Raw genomic sequence first — 4,317 nt, 5'->3', positions numbered from 1 at the left:
GGCCGAATTTTTAGAGAATGCAAAAATATCCCATGGAAGTCGTAGTTATGTTGTTTACCTATCCAACGAATTGTCACATGCTAAGATTCAATACAAATCGGCCACTTTATGGCCTACCTAGTAAAAATGGGTCGAAAACGAGCAATGTCCTAAATTAACGAGGAGATTTTCTTAACCTCCATTTCGGCCGAATTTTTAGAGATTGCAAAAATATCCCATGGAAGTCATAGTTATGTTGTTTACCTATCCAACGAATTGTCACATGCTAAGATTCAATACAAATCGGCCACTTTATGGCCTACCTAATAAAAATGGGTCGAAAACGAGCAATGTCCTATATTAACGAGGAGATTTTCTTAACCTCCATTTCGGCCGAATTTTTAGAGAATGCAAAAATATCCCATGGAAGTCGTAGTTATGTTGTTTACCTATCCAACGAATTCTCACACGCTTAGATTCAATGCAAATCGGCCATCCGGATGTTTTAACATCCACAGGAACATTCAGGGACACAGAAGCATACTCCCCCTCAAGGAGTACAAACAGATATTCTTTACTCCCTCTGAATACATATTATTATTTTTTTATACAAACTAACAGAAATATCAGAAAAACCAAAATCACCAGAAAGCCGGAACCGGATGTCTCAACATCCTCAAGCACATAGTCAGGTAACATACAGCAAGGACATACCTACTCCCCATTTTTAGCCATAAAATATGCCAAATTGAGATGTGATAAAAGCATAAATTACAGCTAAAAGTACCTGACATTTTGAACAGTGGTTGCTATTCCTCATGGATGCAAACACCCAGCTTGCTTCGTAGTTTCTCAAATTGCTTGATATCTAAGGCTTTTGTGAAGATGTCAGCCAGTTGTTCTTCAGTTGTTACATGCTCCAGAGTTACAATTTTGTCTTCAACAAGATCCCTAATGAAGTGATGCCGGATGTCAATGTGCTTTGTTCTGCTATGTTGTATAGGATTTTTGGAAATGTTGATAGCACTTAGATTGTCACAGTACAATGTTAGAACATTTTGTTGAACATCATACTCTTCCAGCATTTGCTTCATCCAGACTAACTGAGAGCAGCTACTACCTGCAGCAATATATTCTGCCTCTGCGGTTGATAGAGACACTGAATTTTGTTTCTTGCTGAACCAAGACACCAAATTGTTTCCAAGGAAGAAACAGCCTCCAGAAGTACTTTTTCTATCATCTGCACTACCTGCCCAATCAGCATCACAATAGCCAATCAACCTGCAACTTCCACCGTGAGAATAGAGAATCCCATAGTCTGTGGTGCCATTTATGTACTTCAGAATCCTTTTAACTTGAACAAGATGACTCATTTTAGGATCTGCTTGATATCTAGCACAAACCCCTACAACAAAAGTTATGTCAGGTCTGCTTGCTGTAAGATATAGGAGACTTCCAATCATGCTTCTGTACAGGCTTTGATCAACAGCTACACCATTTTCATCTTTGGATAGCTTTACATGAGTGGCTGCTGGTGTTCTTTTATGACTGGCATTATCTAGCCCGAACTTCTTCACAATATTCTTGGCATACTTGTTCTGAGAGATGAAGGTTGTGTTTTCCATCTGTCTGACTTGCAGACCAAGAAAATAAGTCAGTTTTCCCACAAGACTCATTTCAAATTCAGACTGCATCTGATGAACGAAATGTTGAACCATTTGATTCGACATTCCTCCAAACACAATATTATCAGGGTAAGTAAGGGTAATCAGGAATCTTTCATGTTCTTTCTTTACAGACTTGTCTGCATCACTTTTCTTGAACTCTTGAATGTTACAGGACTCTGAGAATCTTTTGAGCCAAGGTCTGGAAGCTTGCTCAAGGTACAAACACGCTTTCTTGTACACAAGGACACAAGGACATGAGTCATCATAAACTCTGTGTTCTTCTACACAGACATCTTTTTGAAGATACCCATCATTATTCTTTCGAATAAAAGTTTCACATACCAGAAGACAGATGGATTTAAACTCAACTAAAGAGTCAAGGATTTCAACAATTTTGAACTTTTCTTTTAGAGCAGGACCTTGTATTGCTAGATTGGCCTTGTTCCCTGTCAGAACTGATATTGGAAATAGTATTTTTAGTATCTGGCATAGACACCAAATCTCCGCCCATACTTCCTCCACCTTCAGTATTTTCAACTTGAGTAGTGGCAGACACCTTATGATGTTCAATCATTACTCGCAACATCTCAATGTGTTCCTCATACTCTGAGTCCCATTTGTAACAGTTGTCTCTAGATCTGACCCCTTTCATTATGGTTTCTCCTTCTTTGTTCACAACTCTGCATCCAGTCTTCCTGAAGGTAATTTCTAGATCCTGATCACACAACTGGCTTATGCTAATCAGGTTTGAGTGGAGTCCTTCGACCAGAAACACATTAGTCAACTTAGGTAACTTGCTCTTCTTAAGGCTTCCTATTCCTATAACTCTGGCTTTAAAGTTATCAGCAAAGGTAACAGGGCCAACATCAACCAGTCTCAAGTCTTCAAAGTAATTGTATTCACCAGTCATATGTCTAGAACAACCACTATCAAAGAACCAACCCTTCTCATCAGATGTTGCTGAGGATGTATGAATCATCAGACCCACACATTTAGATTTCCTTTCTTTATATGTTTCACTCTCTACAGATCTGGATTGATACAGTTCAGGTGTTTTGTACAGATTGAAACACAACAGATTTTTATGTCCTTGTAAGTTGTTAGGAGGACATTTCCAGGTGGAAGACTCTTTTTCAGGCTTAGTTAGGAGAGGTTCTGAAGGATGTTCTAACATTTTGCCAGGGTTATCCACTGTGCTGGAAGAAGTTACAAAATTTAACTTTTCAACTGAGTTCACACTTTTATCTATCTCATGCTGATCTAGAGACTGGACATAGTTACTAATCTTATGTTCATTTATCAAAGGTTCATGAGTATGTTCTATGTCATTAGGTTCTTCTATTGTTTGACCATCTAACGATTCATTAAAAACATCAGTTCCAGCACTCATTATCATAACTTGTTGTGAGGCATTGTTAAGATGAGATTTGACAGATATTACCTTATGATTAAGATCAGCAACTTTGCTCGAATGATTAGATCTTTTATACTGGAGCTGGTTGATAATCTCATCATGCTCTGCTAGAAGCTTAGACATGTCTGTATCATCATAGTCAGGTACCACAATTTCCCTACCAGCAAGGTCTTTATCAGAAGAATTACACAGGGGTATCACTCTTCCAGTCAAAGCAGTGACAATTTTGGCAGCATCTCCTTCACCATCTCCATCTTCATCATCAGACCAAGAAACCAACATCCCTTTCTTTTGTTTCTTGAGCAAGGTTGCACATTCAGTTCTAATGTGACCATAACCTCCACATTCAAAGCATTGCACTCCTTTGTATTGAACATTTTTGTCATTATTTCTGTCATACCTTGGATTGCTTTGTTGCTTGTCAATGTTGAATCGGATGTTTTGCCCACTGCCTCTGATTCTGCTATTGACTTGTTTCAAAAGTCTGTTGAACTGTCTACCCAGCATAGCCATATCATCTGCGATTTTGTCATCTTCTGCATCTTCATACCATTCATCATTATCAGTTGCATTTGCTGTAAGAGCAATACCTTTTCCTTTCTTCTCACTTTTGTTGTCAACAACAAGCTCATAGTTCTGTAAAGAACCTACGAGTTCTTCCACTTGCATACTGGAGACATCCTGAGATTCTTCAATAGCTATCACCTTCATATCGAATTTCTTTGGAAGGGATCTGAGAATCTTTCTCACCAATTTCTCATCTGACAACTTTTCACCCAGAGAATCAAATGAATTTGCAATGTCTAAGACATTCATGTAGTAGTCTTGGATGGTCTCATCCTCCTGCATTTTCAGATTCTCAAATTTGGTTGTTAAGAGCTGAACTCTTGAGCTCTTTACTTTTGAGGTTCCTTCATGTGCTGTCTTGAGGATGTCCCAAGCATCTTTGGCAACATCACACTTTTTGATGAGTCTGAACATATTTTTGTCTACCCCATTGAAAAGAGCATTTAACGCCTTTGAATTTGCTAGTGACAATTCATCTTCAGGAACAGTCCACTCCTCTTCCGGTTTCAGAATGGTTGTTTTGTTTCCATCTTTATCAAGGACAACTGGATGTTCCCAACCTCTTAACACTGCTTTCCAGGTTTTGCTGTCAATAGACTTGAGATAGGCACTCATGCATGACTTCCAGTAGTCATAGTTTGTTCCATCTAGTAATGGTGGCCTGTTAACGAAACCTCCTTCTTTCTCCAT

General features: G+C 38.7%; 1 protein-coding gene across 1 annotated transcript; it reads right to left on the bottom strand.

Moving 5' to 3' along the window:
- Positions 1-1,771: 1,771 nt before the first annotated feature.
- LOC146925620 (uncharacterized) lies at positions 1,772-4,317 on the bottom strand. The gene is made up of 2 exons (XM_085701138.1): positions 2,066-4,317; positions 1,772-1,877 (listed from the first exon to the last, which is right to left on the bottom strand). Exons 1-2 carry the CDS (start codon positions 4,315-4,317, stop codon positions 1,772-1,774), a joined length of 2,358 nt encoding a protein of 785 aa, XP_085557264.1.

The sequence above is a fragment of the Medicago sativa genome, chromosome 4, assembly GCF_051527215.1.
Source record: "Medicago sativa cultivar Bolivia chromosome 4, Bolivia_mono, whole genome shotgun sequence".
NCBI classification, from domain to species: Eukaryota; Viridiplantae; Streptophyta; class Magnoliopsida; order Fabales; family Fabaceae; genus Medicago; species Medicago sativa.
Note: the sequence above shows the minus strand (reverse complement) of the source record. Positions and strands in the feature narration are given on the sequence as shown.